The 15,732-nt window shown below is 41.9% G+C and overlaps 1 protein-coding gene across 1 annotated transcript in view; it reads left to right on the top strand.

Annotated features, from left to right (window-relative positions):
• PDE11A (phosphodiesterase 11A) overlaps positions 1-15,732 on the top strand; it is a 290,348-nt gene that overhangs the window by 121,690 nt on the left and 152,926 nt on the right. Inside the window, exon 3 of the mRNA XM_019523008.1 lies at positions 14,189-14,278. Coding sequence (XP_019378553.1) covers positions 14,189-14,278 — 90 coding nt within the window. The remainder of the gene's footprint in view (positions 1-14,188; positions 14,279-15,732) is intronic.

Genomic DNA, 15,732 nt, shown 5'->3' with positions numbered 1-15,732 from the left:
AGCATTCAGCTGTGCGCTACCCGCCCGCCACTCGGTATCCGGCCACCGCGGGTACTTAGAATAAAAAAGATGGAAAACCCTTGCTCTAATATGTAAAGTTCTCTGCAAGTATAGGCTTAAGGATTAATTCTTATTGTTGAGAGGAATATAGAATTGAATTTATAATTGTTTTTTAAATAGAGTTGTCACTAAAATTATGTAAGTTTGTTATGTGTGCATAACATAAAGTTATGTATGTAGAGTTAATTCCTGATTTTTTTTCAAAGCCACTTTAATTGGAATGCACTTACAATACTCCCTTTGTATATTTGGTGCCACTGAGGGCTTTTGTCCTGCCTTATCAGCTGTTTTAGTGTGGCATAATACAGCTATGCACATGTTTGTGCTATTTGTTTTGCTAAAAAAAATGGCTAAAAATGACAGATTCATGACAAAGAAGTTGTTTGAAAGGTCAACTTCTTTGTCTTTCCAGGACATATTTAATGTGTGGACAGGTCTGAAAGATCGCCGCTAACCTACAGTGCTCTGCTCTCCTTCCCCCAGTCCAAGGAGAAAGGAGGGAAGTAGAGTACCCGGGTCCCTGATAACTTGCCTGACAGGGAACAGCTTCCAGGCAGCCATGTATCAGTTGCAGCATTGGTCTCAGGTGTCAGAGACCACTGTAGTGGTTCCGGCTTGGGCTGCCTGCCAGCTGGGCATTTTGACGGGCTGCTTGTTCTGAAGTTCCTTTCTATTTTTGACCACTGGGCTCATTGACACGTTCCTCTGGAGCTGGGGGAGATGAGGTGCAGTCCCCTGTTGCTCCCGGCTGCAGAGTGCACCTTGCAACAACTTTGCCATGCTCCAGCCATAACATTCTATTTTTGTAATGCTACAAACTTGGTAGCACAAGAAAAATTATATTTTCCAGAGCCCTAAGACTGATCTAAGAACTTGAAAACTAAAAGCAGAAATATTTTATTTAGAAAACTAAACTTCACAAGGATTTACACTAATACAACCTTCACAGTTTACTATAATGTTCTAATCCACAGCTTCTATTTTCACAGGATTAAATTAACATCAGCTGCTGTCAGCCTTTACCTATCTTGCTCTATGATTGCACTTCCAGGATCATCATGCTTCATTAAATGAGCTTCATGAAATTTTATAAAATTTGAGTGCTTCAGCCATTGTCAACGTATGGTCTAATGATTCTATGAGAAAAAAGAGCTGTTTCTTTTTCTGACTCAGTTAAAGATTAGGTTTATTACTCTAGGTAAATAATTTAACCCTTTAGTACCTCAATTTGTCTACTTGTTGGAAAAAGATAATATCTACATCATACCGGTGTATTAAAGCTTGGCTCCTTAATGTTGTAATGCATTTTCAGATGCCTAGATTTAAGACATTGCAATATTGTCAAGCAATTCTACAGAATGACTTAAGGCTGCATTTGGAACTGTTCCCTAGTGATGAGCTGCCCATGAGAGAGATGGCAACAGGTGATAATGCATCAGTTTATCATCTCTGAGATAAAACTGGCATGTGGTATTGTTATTTGGTTTTGTATCTCTTGTGGTTCTTGCAGGTATGGGTTGTAGTCACAAAGGAATATTTGAATGATATTCTCACCTGGGTGCATTTAATCACAAAAAGATAGAAGCCTTGGCTGACATTGTATTTATGCAGCTGTTTCTTGTTTTCTTTATTTCCCTGCTCATTCAAAATCTATCACATCTGACCTTAATAAACAACTGAAAACAAGGCCTTATAATTAGAAGTGTCTGACAACCTTAAGAACCTGCTATGAATCCCACCTATAATTATATGATTGCTTTTAGGGTTCTGCATAGATTGAACTCTTATCTTATTATTATGTCAAAGAATAAATACATGCCTTTGTGGGCCAATTATTGTAATTTCCTCTTAATAGGACTTCCAGCTGAATTTTTCCATAGCTTGTAACTTGTTAAGAAGGCAGAAGCACTTCTGCTCCCTGGCTTGATTAGCCATGTTCATATAATGCTAACTGTGCAGTATTTTATACATACTGGGTACATCTACATGTGCACTTTATTATGGAGCCGACTAATTAGCTCTGCAATAAAGAATCACCATTTACATTTGTTCCCATATTAGGATGCATAAAATTAATTAACTCCACTGTAGGATAGTAGGAAAAGTACAGTGGAGTAGTTATGTACACTGAAACGCACGTGTAGGGGTTGACTGGGGCTGGCTGGGGCATAAGGGGGCTACAGCATGGGGGCGGCCTGCTGGTTAGCCTGCACTGTAGCACCCTCATGCCCCAGCCAGCCCCTCTGTGGCATGTTGAGCTGGGGCAGAGCAGCCCTGGGTTGGCCCCCCAGGTCCCCTGCCAGCTGGGGCTGCTCTGCCCCGGCACAATGTGTTGCCGTCAGTCCCAGGCACACATGTAAGTGCTGCACCGGCGAGTAATAAACTCCAACACAAACTGCGCCAGAGTTTATTGCTATGTGCTAATTGCCTGTGTAGATGCATTCACTGTCTATAAAGTAACAAGTTGTCCTTTGGCCCTGTTGTAAATTTTTTAATCTCTGTTTAAAACTTTCTCCTTGAACATCCTTCTCACTGACACCATCTTAAGCTTCAGGGTTTCATTGTCATGCAGTAGGTTTGCAAGTGATTGTGCTTTTGATGAGATGGACCCTAGAATGTAGCACTTGTTCATCCTTGTGATTCATCTCAGGCCACCCTTCCTCATTTCTACTCTTCAAAACTTCTCTGCCCCATCTTTATTTCTAGGATGATTATGATTGTTCCTACTGTAATTTTGCCTGTCCTTTCAGACATCCTGCTTTTATGTTACATTTTGAATTACATTGTAGCAATTTAAGTGAGATTTGTTTAGAATAATATCACCATTAAAGAGTCAAGTAGGTAAAACTTACAATAACCAATAGGAGTCAAGTTTTTCTTGAGTAGGACCTCAGGATTTGGCCCCTTAAAAAGTCACTTTCCCCAATCCCTCAGTACTTGCACAAATCTCTTTTAGCTTTGGAATCTTTAACAGACCTATTTCAGATGTACTTGAAATGGAAAAATGTATTAAGAGGTTTTTTATGGATATTTGATACAAGTTATTGCACACTGAATGCTAAATATAAGATAACATTTAAGCATTTAGGTATGATTAATGGAACATAACTAAAACAAATTTAATAAAGCTTCCCAATAGCTTTTTGTACATAACAGAACAGTCCACAACATGATTTATCTAGTGTTGTATGTTTGTTTTTGAAACGTCAGCTCCTTGTAGTGATGACAGATACGAATAATGCTGAACAATCAAGTGAAGTGGCTGAGGTAAGAAGCCTCCAAAGATTATAGAAAGAGAAATGAAATAGGGTTAGAAGGTAGGTTTAGCTCTGATTATATATAAACAATTTCAGAACTTTTATTGTTATAAATCAAATTTAACAAAAGGCTGTGGGGATTTCTTGGTCTCTCTTATTCTGTGGTTTTAGGCAGATATTAGAAAAGATATGGTCACCATAGGAGATCCAGTATTCCTGGTTGTAATGCTACAGGTCCTAAAACAGTTTCTAACAATATTTTGGTAGCTCACAGACCTCCATATAATGGTCTTGTCCCTTATTTTACCTTCAATAGTTCCTCCAACACCAGGGATTATGGGTTTAGGGCCCTGCATAGAAGTCTTTTTTTAACTTCTAAAGGATCTTACTGTTCTTAGGATTTTGCTGGAGAAGCAACTGTATAGCTTCAGTGTGCACTAATAATTATATGAGGCAACCCAGTATAGTGTCCGTGTTGTGGAAATTCTGTCTGCGGCAGGCTGTTTAGGGTATCTGTGTGCTGCCGGAGTTCAGATTGCAATTTATTTAAAACAGGCATATTGCCTTCCATTTCTCTGTGAAACATAAGGCATTTTATAGTCCTGTATAAATAAATTAGCATGCAAACATAGATTTTTAAAAAAACTCAGAGGTAATGGGGGAAAAGGGCCATGTACTATATATCCTTCACTGATGCAGGAAGGAATTCCAGATCCTAAATCAAGGCAGATAGTTCACAGAATGCTTTAAGATGTAGGAATTTGACCATAAACTAAATATAAAAACTCTGGTCTTGGAAAATGTTTCTATGAAGTGCAAACTTGAGGTAAGCTCTGATTTGATCAAAGACATGGAGATAAGAATAGACAGACCCTGCACAGGTGACAGAATGTAATGCAGTTTGGAGCAGTGTTTGGACTTAACCATATTGCAATTGATTTTGGTCTTTGGATTTTTTAACTTAATGAAACATTTCATACAGTATAGCTATTTTAAGAACATAATGGTTAAAATGGCAGTTGGCATCCATGAACAGCTTTTTAATAAGCCAGGATGAATGAAAAACAAATTTTAGGAATTACAAACCCTATATTTTAACCACATTTCCTGTTCTTTCTGTTTCCCTGTCCTACCCCCAGCACCAGAAGTAGCAAGAGTAGGGAGCATAGATTATGTACAGGCATACCTCGGAGATATTGCGGGTTCAGTTCCAGACCACCGCAATAAAGCAAATATCGTAATAAAGCGAGTCACATGAATTTTTTGGTTTCCCAGTGCATATAAAAGTTATGTTTACACTATACTGTAGTCTATTAAGTGTGCAATAGGATTATGTCTAAAAAAACAATGTACATACTTTAATTAAAAAATACTTTATTGCTAAAAAATGCTAACCATCATCTGAGCCTTCAGCGAGTCGTAATCTTTTTGCTAGTGGAGGGTCTTGCCTCTATGTTGATGGCTGCTGACTGATCATGGTGGTGGTTGCTGAAGGTTGGGGTGGCTGTGGCAATTTCTTAAAATAAGACAACAATGAAGGTTGCCACAAACCTTCAATTTGTAAAAAACGCAATATCTGCGAAGCGCAATAAAGCGAAGCGCAATAAAACAAGGTATGCCTGTATTGTGTTAGGTATATGTGTTATGCACTCTTGCCAGGAAGTTGGGGCTATTAGGGCTGTGTGAAATTTTGCCAGGTGCTTCATTTCAGAGCTGTTTCGATGCACTTCCGAGTTTGAAACAGCAAAATTGAAACAAAACAAAAGGCTTTGAAACAGTTTCAAAATGAAACAAGGGCATTCTTAATGTTTCAAAGTTTCGAGTTTCAAAGCCAGGCTTACTTGGCTTCAGTGCTGGTTCCAGGTGGCAGCGGCAGCCTCCTGCCATCTGGCACGCAGATCCGGCGGCTTGCATCCCTGGGAGGAGTCTGGCACAGCCTGGCAGGACTCCCGGGGGTGCAAGCCCCCGGATCTGTGCGCCAGATGACAAGAGGCTGCCATTGCCACCTGTGACCAGCAGCAGCAGCAATCTTTACCAGCACTGGGTGCAGGCTGTGCCCAGCGCTGGTCCCAGGCAGCAGCCTGAGCCTCTTGTCATCCGGCACGTATCTGGGAGCTTGCATCCCCAGGAGGAGTACAGTACAGCCCAGCAGCCCTTCTGGGGTATGAGCCCCCAGATCTGCACCCTGGTGAGAGGAAGATCAGTATGCTTCTGCCACCTGGCAGTATGCTTCTGCCACCGGCACCCCCCGCTTGCCTCCCCGCCTGGCTCCAGTCCCTCACGTGGCCCCCACATGGCCGCAGCTCCCCCACATTCTCTCTGCCCAACTCCAGTCCCCCCTGCCCTCCCCCTGCAGCTTACCAGATTCAGCAACCATGCTTTTGGCCCCCTGCATGGTGGGGGGCAGCGTGGCTTGGCTCCAGCCACCAGGTATCCACCGCCTCCACCACTGCACTGCTGCTGCCTGGCACAGCATGGTGTGGCATGGGGCCGTGTGCTTTTGGGCAGCTCCAAGCTGTCACCTGGGGCTGCACACCCCTCGCAGGACCTGCCGGCCACACCAGCCCAGTCCTGCGTGCATGAGCCCTGCATGCTGCTTCTGCTGGGTTGTGCTGGACTCCTCCCGGGGGTGTAAGCCCCTGGATCTGCACCGGATGACAGGAGGTTCAGGCTGCTGCTTGGGACTGGCACTGGGTGCAGCCTGTGCCCAGTGCCTGGGAAGAAATGGTTGGAAAGAAATGGCTGGAAAGAAATGGTGTTCCTCAGTTTGTTCTCTCTCCATAAAATTCCTTGTCCTGATAAAATTTTAAACAGATTGTAACTCAGCCCAGCCTTTTATGTTTTGTGAGTCATTGTCAATTTGTGAGGTAAGTGTAATGCCTGCCCAAGGACATCACAATTGCTGTTAGAGGGTGAGTCTTGAGACACTGTATCCAATTAACTGGACCCCATATGTTCATGTAATTTTACAGTATGTTCTTGCTAACTTGCACTTCTTTTATCCTCCACTTTTTAATTGGCACCAAAAATGGTGGTCTCTCTCAAATTCTGAACAGATTAGTGAGATTAGTTTATTACTAAGACTGCATTATTTTGCTGAAATGCTGTTGCACAATTGCTAATATGCTATATAACATTATAAATCATAAAACCTAAATTACAGTTGTGAAAACAAATGAAAAAGTATGTTTTGTGAAGCTGCTACCTTTGTTTTTTACATATTGTGTTTGTTTGCGTTATTAACAGTTTGCAGTGCTTAATAAGTTGCAGTAAACCACCTAGTCATTACTGTAAATTAGATCAAATAGAACTTATCTTAGTAAGAAATTACCTTTCATGAAGCTAGTAACCTCCAAGTGGCTTTAAATTTAAAAATACCTACTAATTACTCATTGGGCATAGTAAGGAAAACACCTTCACTTCTTTTGGAATGATATATAAGCTTCAATTTTTCTGTGTGCTCTATACTGATAGTCTTTCCATTGGTGTGATTGAAAGTCATAGCTGTGACCTCCCCATTTATTGCACATTTGGGGATGGACAGAATGAATTTTACTCTTACAAACTCAAGTTTTAGACTGATTATCAGCAACTACTAGTACAAGGCCAAGAAGTGACAACCATGGAACCAGCAAACCAGGGAACAATATGAAACATATTCTGACAGCAGCCAAAAGATAGGATTTTCCACAGTACACCAGGAAGCCTAGGGCCTCTAATGGCAGGCTTAGTTGCCTGTAAACAAATGTCAGGAGCAGGGGGAACAAGTAGGGGGAACTAACCCTCCTGCTAACCAACAAGCAATATGATCTCATAGGGATTATGAAGACCTGGTGGGATTCCAGCTATAATTGGACCACCAGCATACAGAGCTACATCTTGCATAGGAGGGATCATGTTGGGAAGAAGGGTGAAGCAGTTGCCCTCTATGTGAAGAAACAGTACACCTCCCTAGAAGCGGAGATTGGCAATAAAGAAGGGTGACTTGAAACCTTCTGGGTCAAGATACAGGGAGCACACAGGGAAGAGGATTTGACTATAAGAGTTTACTACGGACCTCCAAACCAAGAGGAAGAGATCCACCAGTAATTTTCTAGAGCAGTGGTCTCCAAACTTTTTTGATCATGCACCCCTATCAGTAAAAAAATTTTGAGCACGCACCCCCAATATAAGTATATTTATATAAATATACATCTAAATAGAAGTTCTGATATTTTCTTCCTACACCCCAATGGATTGTCTTGCACACCCCTGGGGTGCGCACACCCCACTTTGGAGACCACTGCTCTAGAGAACAGATAGAAGCTTCACACTCTCAGAGCATGGTCATTTTGGGTAACTTCAGCTACCAAGACATCTCGTGGGATGAGCACTCAGCAAGATCTGATCACTCACAAAGCTTCCTCACTTGCATAGAAAAGCTCTATCTGACTCAAAAAGTCTATGGGCCGACCAGGGGTAAGGCACTGTTAGACTTGGTTCTGGCCAAAGGGGACAATCTAGTAAGCAACCTGAGGATTGAAGGGAAACTAGGTGACAGTGACCATGAGATGATCACTTTTTGCATCCACTGTAACACAGGGAAATCAGTCAGTAGGGTAGAAATCTGTGGTTTTAGGAAAGTTGACTTCCACAAGCTTAGAAGATTGGTTGGCGAAGCCTGCAGGACCATGGTCTAGTGGGGAAGGGAGTACAAGAAGAGTTGTCATTTCTCAAGGAAGCAATCCTAGGAGCACAAAGGAAGTCCATTCCTTTTCTTAAGAAAGGCAGCAAAAGGGCTGGAAGACCACCTTGGCTCAATAGGGAAGTCATGGGCCTCCTGAGATTGAAAAGAGAAACTTATAAGGGATGGAAGTCAGAAATTACCGCCAAAGAGGAGTACTCAGCAACAGCCCACACCTTTAGGGAGCAGATTAGGAAAGCAAAGGCAGAAACCAAATACAAATTGGCAACTGGAATCAAGGACAACAAAAAGTCCTTCTTTAAATATGTAGGAAGTTGGAAAAAGAATAAGGGAAGCATAGGGCCCCTGATGAACGAAATGGGACAGCTGATAACCGATATTCAAGAGAAAACCAAACTCCTAAATGAATACTTCACATTGGTATTCCACCAGTGTAAGGGTTGACAGGATACAAGATGATAAAGATGATCACCCTCCCATAGTTGGCAAAGATCTTCTCGGGGAACATCTAGAGAGGCTGGATATGTACAAGTCAGCAAGACTGGATGAATTACACCCAAGAGTGCTAAAAGAATTGGCCGACATCACACAACTTATGGCAAAGCTATATGAGGATTCATTGCACTCAGGAGAGGTCCCAGAAGACTGGAAGAGGGCTAATATGGTGCCTATCTTCAAGAAAGGGAGAAAGGAGAACACAGGGAATTACAGACAATCAATTTGACCTCAATCCCTGGGAAAATCGTGGAAAAAATTATTAAGGAATCCATTATTGATAGGCTAACTGAAGGTGGTATTCTAAAGGACAGCCAACATGGGTTCATTGCAGGCAGGTCACGCCTGACTAACCTCATTTCTTTCTACGATTAGGTAACTCGCCACCTGGATAAGGGAAATGAGGCTGATGTGATATACTTGCATTTCAAAAAGGTCTTTGACTTTGTCTCCTGTGATGTCCTCATGGTAAAATCAGGAAAACGAGGCCTTGACTACATTATGGTCTGGTGATTAGGTAAGTGGCTCCAAGGTAGGACCCAGAGAGTATTAATAGATGGAACTGAGTCAACGTGGTGGAAAGTAACCAGTGGCATCCCTCAGGGTTCAGTACTTGGACTAGTGCAGGCTGTGCAAAAAAAGCAGTGTTTCTTTTCGATTTCAGAAATGCCATTTTGAAGGGACAGTGTTTCATTTCGCTGTTTTGAAGCACTGTTCTGTTTCGTTTCACTGACACCGTGTTGCTGGTTTGTCACTGTTTCAGTGTTTTTGCCCACAGGCTCTAATGGGGAATCACAAAAATGGCTATAACTTTGTCATTTCTTGCCTGATTCAGATGAAAACAGCAAGGATGGTAGGCCATGAAGCCTGTCACGTTTCAAGGAGATAGGTGCAGGGGTTTCTGGGAATCTGCACCTCAGACTGTTCAGAGCAAAACTCATGACATGTGTGACTCTGTGTGTGTGTGTTAAGGCAGAGCAGGATGAAAACAGCAAGGATATTAGCCCCTTCTGAGGCCATGAAGCCTGCCAGCTTTCAAGGAGATACATACAGGGATTTCTGGGAAACTGCATTTTGTCATGAAGTGGGGTCCCTAGAGATGGCTGTGATACCCCAAGGGCCCTGTGACCGTGCCAGCTCCACCCTGTGAGCGCCTTCTCTTCTCATCGGCCGCCACATTGTGTTGGAAAAGATAATACATAAGCCTTCGAGCTTCAGCTCAGTTACAGCCCTAATGGACCCCACTAAACCCTGTAGGTTCTTGGACCCCTTGCTGGGACCCACTCTAATTAGGTGCCTCAAGTGCCTTCTGGGGAAGGATACCTGGCTCTGGGGGAAACATGAGGTGTGTGGAGCACAAACTCAGATGATTCCACCTCCTTCTCCAGAATTTCCATTGCTATGGCACTCAGATCCAGATCCAGCTCTTCCTCTGGCACTGGAAGGCTCAGGCTGGAAATTGAAATTGGGGTGAAGGAGACTCTAATGCTGGTGCTGCTTGTTGTTGTCATGGTGGTGGTGCTTGGGGTTGTTATTATGGCAGGTGTTATTGGAAGGGATGCAGATACTGCTCCCATCTCCTTGGTACCACTAGCAGCAGAAGCAGCATGGCTGCTAGTTGTTGGAAAGAGGCTGCGTCTAAATTTTTTTTTGTGTGAGGAGGACTTAGAGCTCCCCCTCTGCCCTCTCTTCTGCCCTGGCCAGAAGAGTGGCCACCTGTCTTTCCAGCATGCTTCATGTTTGGTGTAAAATGTGTGTGTGTTTCTGTAATGTAATGTATGTATTTATGTTATATATAAATATATGCTCTGTAATATATGTTGTGCTTTCCTGCACAGTCAATGCAGACTGTCATGGAAAACACAGATTTCTTTTATGTGCAGAAAGAATTACAGAGAATAACAAAAACAAAAAGAGGATTTTGGAGGAGGAATAAATTGAAAGGAATGGATTAGAAAAGGGTATTAGGGTGTTTCAGAAATGATTGGATCCCACTTGTTAGGAACAGACTAGCAAGGAACAGACTAACAAGTAGGAAGTGAGAGCCTTCCTGATGCTGCTGGAGGACACAGCCCAGTAAGCTGACAAAGGCACAGCTGACAAAGCTCATTTCAAACAATGCTTTTATGTTCCTCTGGCCCTCCCCCAGAGCACTGGGATTGGAAAGGACCTCAGGGAAGGATCACAGTCACTGGCCAGCTATAGATATCAGAGCAGACCTTCCCCCTTCTTCCCCCTCCCTCTCCTTACTTTGTATTTCCCTGCAAGCCTGGCTTCGAAACTCTTCAAAATGTTTTAAATGTTTCAAGTGCCCTTGTTTCATTGCGAAGCTATTTCAAAGCCTTGTGTTTTGTTTCAGTTTCGGTGTTTCGAGCTCAAAATGTATTTGAAACAAAATGTCTGTCAAAATTTTGCACAGCCCTAATGTTCATCAATGATTTGGATTCGTGTATTAAAAGTATACTAGAAAAGTTCACGGACAACACCAAATTATGAGGAAGTGCGGTCACACTCGTTGACAGGCTGGTGATACAGGCTGACCCCAACAGATTTGTGAGGTAGGCGGATCATAACCTGATGGTGTTTAACATAGAGATTATTTCTCCTCAGATTATTGCTCCATCTGAGAAGAAATAATCTGCAACACAATTACAGGCTCAGCAGTACTATTCTTGCCAGCACCACAACTGAAAGAGACCTGGAGGTCATGATAGACTAGAGAATGAATATGAGCCACCAATGCAATGCCATAGCTGGCAGACTAAATCAAACGCTGGCATGCATCTACTGATGCATCTCAAGCAAGACTAAGGATGTCATTTTTCCACTCTACTTGGCCTTGGTGAGACCGCAGCTGGAGTACTGCATCCAGTTCTGGGTGCTGCACTTCAGGAAAGAGATGGAGAAGATTGAAAGAGTCCAAAGGAGGGCCACACGCATGATTAGCGGTCTGGAGAGCAGGTCATATGAGGAGAGGCTGAAAGACATGGGACTGTTCAGCCTGGAGAAGAGAAGACTTAGAGGGGACTTGGTGGAAGTCTATATTAGGGACATACATCAGGTCTGGGGGAGCATCTGTTCACCAAGGCACCCCAGGGGAAGACAAGAAACAATGGGCACAAACTGATTGAAGATCACTTCAGACAGGGCATAAGGAAAAACTTCTTTACAATTCAAGAAGGATGTTGATAGAATCAAGAGGCTCCAGAGGAGGCCACTCATATGGTTAGGGGCCTGCAGGCAAGGCCCTATGAGGAGAGACTGAGGGACCTGGAGTTCTTCAGCCTCTGCAAGAGAAGGCTGACAGGGGATCTTGTGGCTGCCTACAAATTCATTAGGAGACGCAGCAAGGGATCAGAGATGCTCTGGTAACCAGGGCACCTCTTGGGGTAACAAGAAACTGCTCGCAAACTGACAGAGATCAGATTTGGGCTAGATATCAGGAAAAACGCCTTCACAGTAAGGGTTGCCAAAATTTGGACTGAGCTCCCAAGGGAGGTGGTGCTCTCTCCCACCTTGGGGGTCTTTAAGAGAAGGCTGGATAGGCACCTGGCTGGGGGCACCTGGCCCAGTGCTCTTTCCTGCCCAGGCAGGGGGTCGGACTAGATGATCTGTTGAGGTCCCTTCTGACCCTAGCATCTATGAATCTGTGAATCAAACACCGAGGGTCTGAAACACACTCCCTCCAGAGGTGGTACAGTCACTTACCCTGGCCATCTTCAAAAAGTGTCTTGACGCCCACCTGGCTGGGGTCATCTGGTCCCAGCAGTCTTTCTTGTCCAGGTGCAGGGGGGCTGGACCTAATGATCTTGTAAGGTCCCCTCCAGCCACTAACATCTTTGAATCTATGAAACTTTAATATTTCTCTGAAGTCAGGCAAAAGGCAGGGCACCTTATAGACTAATTTATTTAAGGTGGCGCCCTGCCCTGCATTCTGCCAATCTTCAGCAGCTAACTAGCTCTCTCAACTCATTAATGACACCACGCTCAACCAGATGATATGGACTGCAATAATTTTTTAATGAATTAATGTCACTCTGCCTGGCTTTTTAGCCTTTTTAGTTAATCCTATAAATCAGTATTTTTGTTGTTAAACCATTTCTGTGCCAGAGGTATAGCTGTCAAAAATGGTATACTGTGAATGATATCCCTGAAGTGCTTACTGCCTTTTATTTTAAGCAAGACAATTCTATTTAAACATATGCCTTTAGTATCGCCAGCGGTGAGGAAAATAGAAGTACAGTGCATTACAATTATATAGATTCTGTTGCACTCAGTTGCATAATATTGTATCCTTGTACCTGATATGCCAAGAGATATTTAATTACTTACCCCTCAATCAAACAAACAAAGAAATATTATTCATATTCATAGAGAAACATCCATGAAGTAATTCACTTGCATTCTCTTTTCAGAGCAAAACTATTGAAGTGTAGCTCCTTACAATATATGGCTAAAATATACAGGGGTATGCAAACATATGACTTGATGTTTTACAGTCAACCACGATAACACATAGATAGATGCTTTAATAATACTTCAAAAATTCTGCCTGTTAAAGCATAACGAAATGCATGAAAAAGCTGTTTTAGTATTGCAAAAATAAATGCATATTTAATTTAGTAATTTGAAGCCAAAATGTAATAACTATTTTCTTCTTCATTCTTTGATTTTTGCAGGAAAGAAATAACTATTAACAACGTGATTACCATTAGTGATATCTTTATTACTATATTATGGCTTTGCCAGAGGCTTTTTATGTAGCTAAATCTTACAGTTCAGAAAAGACAGGAGTGGCAGAAAGATTTGATTTTGCCAAATGCTCTCAAATGTTACCAAATAACATTGGTTTAAAACAACATAATTCTCCATATGATGAAAGAAGTGTATTACTTTAATAATTATGAGCCTTTATTAACTCTTACTATCATTATAAAGTATTAAATACATTGCACCTGCTCTCTCTCTCTCCCTCAGACCAGAGACTGCCTGGTGTGTGACATTGGCATATCCCTTGTTCTGGGCTCAGTACTGTGAGACACTGGGCACATCTACATGAGATGCTACATTCTTCTCTTTCCTATTCATCACATTCCGACCCAGTCTGATTCTGCTGCTTTCCTTTTCCCCTATAAGTTATAAAATTTGATTTTAAATCCTGTTTCTCTGAGACCTAATCAACTACTTCTTTTTATAGCTGATTTCATGTGTTCTGTTTCAACTTGGTACCTACCAAGTCCATTATTAAGAAAACTCAATAGGAACATCAGTCTGTACTGATCTTGTCATCTTCCGATGGCATTGCATGTTTTGGGGATTACCAAAACAGAAATAGTAGAATCCTGTAGGAACAATTCCTTTGAATTGGGGAAACTCTAGTATTTTAATACAGTCTTTTTCATAACAGAGATTTCAGTCTTGCTGAGAACACTGCAATGAATTTATTGGATTCATAAACCCCAATAGTTTTGGTTCTTGTTTGGTTTAAGGGCAAACTTTTGTGTTGCTTCTTTTCTGCTCAATCACTACAAGCCAATCATTATTTTGCATTGTTTTAGTTTTGTATGGAAGTCTGTAAGGGTGCTGAACATCTTTTGTGAAGTGTTGACTGTCCTCAGGTTTCATGGCGAGAATTAGGGGTTTTGTATTTCAATAGCATTTCTTAATGACTTCATATTTATCTTTGCCCTAGGTGATGCAGATGTATCTCCCATTCTGTGGAATTGCCATATCTAATGCCCAGCTATTTGCTGCTTCAAGAAAGGAATATGACAGAAGCAGAGTAAGTAGAAAGCAGCACCTTGGACAGCTATGAAACACTGTCACATCATTTTTCCTCTCAAATTCTAGCTATGCATAAATGTTTGCAAAACAGGCTGTTTTAATGAAACAAACATGTTATAATTCAAAATAATCCAAACACTTTTACTATAGAAGATACATTTTCTTTGGATATTAAGTTTAGAAAGGAATAACTAAATATGCTGTTGTTGAAAACTATTATTGCATGTTGTCAGTTTCATGTTGTTGTTTTGTTGATATGGGTGTTTACAATACGAAAGACTTACATTTCCATTAATCCAAAACTTTTTTAAATTTCCAAAATATCAAACATCTAGCATCTAGGATTTATAATAAACCTACAAAATAAGGCTGATAAGTATCTATGAAAATGGGTATTCACAAGTACCCAAGTACTTATTAGAGTTTATCTAGAGGGATGTATAACTCATGTTTGGGGCCACCATTGGAGAGTTAATGCAAGTTATTCCAGAGGCTTAAAACTGTAACTTTTAAAACTCACCATCATGTAGCTTGTACATTTTCTTAAATAAAAATTGCCATGGAAATGCTCTAAAGAGTTCACATTTATTGTATTGGTACTATGTTTTGTTTTGATTTTTTAATCTGCCTTTTTGTGAAGGTGGATCTTTGTTACCTTGGATCAGATCATCCTTTGACTTTAGTGAGGCCAAGATTTTGCACCATGTATTCTCCAGCTACACTTGCTTTGTAGAAGTCAGAATGAATAGGTCTCATAAACTTCTAAAAATTGCCTTAACTGCGGGCTTCTTGTGATCTGGACCTTTGGATCCAACCCACTAGGCCAGAAATTTGGTGCTTGCGCCAGCACCAGGGGGGATTAAAGCTGCTGCCGCTCACTCTACTACAAGAGGTTGGTCATCTTGTCCACAAGAAGCCCTGTGGGCCAGATCCAGCCTGTGGGGCAAATGAGTCTGACACCCTTGCTATATGTTATAACATAATTTTAAAATTTGCTTACCTCATTATTTGCCATGATTTAAAAACTTATGTTTTATGTCCCAGTTGAAACATTAGGAGTCTCCCCTTCCCCATAGTTTTGAGCTCTAGTCTATAATTTGGAGGGTCATGATAAGGGATATGGGCTTTCCATTTCTAATAGAAAATCAGGAAAAAAAAATGCAGATTATCCCTTTTATCCAAAAAAAATGCAGATTTTTCATTTTAATGGAGAAACACACGGATTTTGCAGTTTTGCAAAGAACTCTTTACAGGCTGGCAGAGTTTCATCCTCCAAGAGGCTGGGGGGAATAGGAGGAGGGTGGTCAGACAGGGGGCGCCATGTGCATGTATATGCACATAGCTACCAGGCAGCCTGGGGAGAAGCTCTCACAGGTAAGTCTGGCGAGGGAGGAGTGGGGATTGAGGCCCCCATAGGGAGGGAGGGAGGGAGGGAGTTGAGCAGGCCTGGGG

The sequence above is a fragment of the Gavialis gangeticus genome, unplaced genomic scaffold, assembly GCF_001723915.1.
Source record: "Gavialis gangeticus isolate Ggan-Ray unplaced genomic scaffold, GavGan_comp1, whole genome shotgun sequence".
NCBI lineage: Eukaryota > Metazoa > Chordata > Crocodylia > Gavialidae > Gavialis > Gavialis gangeticus.
Note: the sequence above shows the minus strand (reverse complement) of the source record. Positions and strands in the feature narration are given on the sequence as shown.